The sequence below is a fragment of the Mesitornis unicolor genome, unplaced genomic scaffold (genome assembly GCF_000695765.1).
Source record: "Mesitornis unicolor isolate BGI_N332 unplaced genomic scaffold, ASM69576v1 scaffold30617, whole genome shotgun sequence".
NCBI lineage: Eukaryota > Metazoa > Chordata > Aves > Mesitornithiformes > Mesitornithidae > Mesitornis > Mesitornis unicolor.
Genome location: NW_010197559.1, coordinates 1 through 752, shown reverse-complemented (window position 1 = coordinate 752; position 752 = coordinate 1). Strand labels below are relative to the sequence as shown.

At 60.1% G+C, this 752-nt stretch overlaps 1 protein-coding gene across 1 annotated transcript in view; it reads left to right on the top strand.

Annotated features, from left to right (window-relative positions):
• The window catches only part of GPATCH8 (G patch domain containing 8), a gene marked incomplete at both ends in the record, with an annotated part of 2989 nt that extends 2243 nt beyond the window's left edge, over positions 1-746 (top strand). Inside the window, one exon of the mRNA XM_010188839.1 lies at positions 5-746. Within this exon, the coding sequence (XP_010187141.1) occupies positions 5-746 (742 nt within the window). The remainder of the gene's footprint in view (positions 1-4) is intronic.
• Positions 747-752: the final 6 nt, after the last annotated feature.

The following is a 752-nucleotide window of genomic DNA, read 5'->3' as shown; positions in this document are numbered from 1 at the left end:
GGAGCCGCAGCTACAGCAGGGATCGCAGCCGCAGCACGAGGAGCCACTCGCAGAGGTCTCTCTCGCGAAAGGGCTCTCGAGGCCACGAGAGCCCCGAGGAGAGGAGATCCGGGAGGAGAGACTTCATCAGGTCCAAAATCTACCGCTCGCAGTCTCCTCACTATTTCCGGACCGGTCGAAGCGAAGGATCGTCGCTGAAGAAAGAGGACGGTAAAGGAGAGGATCTGAAAGGATCTGGCTCGCTCTCCCAGAACAGCAGCAGCTCAGGCACGGGCAGGGCCTCGGAAGGCGACTGCAGCCCGGAGGAGAGGAACTCGGTCACTGCCAAACTCCTCCTGGAAAAGATCCAGTCCAGGAAGGTTGAGAAGAAGCCCAGCGTCACCGACGAGATGCTGGCGGGAGCAAACAAGGTGGGCATAAAGCTCAAAGATCCTCCCCAGGGCTACTTTGGCCCGAAACTTCCTCCTTCCTTAGGCAACAAACCGGTTCTCCCCTTAATCGGGAAATTGCCGACCGTTCGGAAACCCAGTGCCAAAAGATACGAGGAGTCTGGCTTGGAGAGGGGCGAGGAGCAAGAGCTGTCGGACTCCGAGGACGTCTCCCAGGGCATCGAGGAGGCTCAGTTGGGCGGCCAGTCTCTCCTGGAAGAAGTGGTGATGGCGAGGCAGGACAAACCTCTGGACGAGCAGAAACGGGAGGAACCTGCCGTGGAAATGCCATCCCTCCCCCTCGAAGCGCCGTCGCTCCCCGAG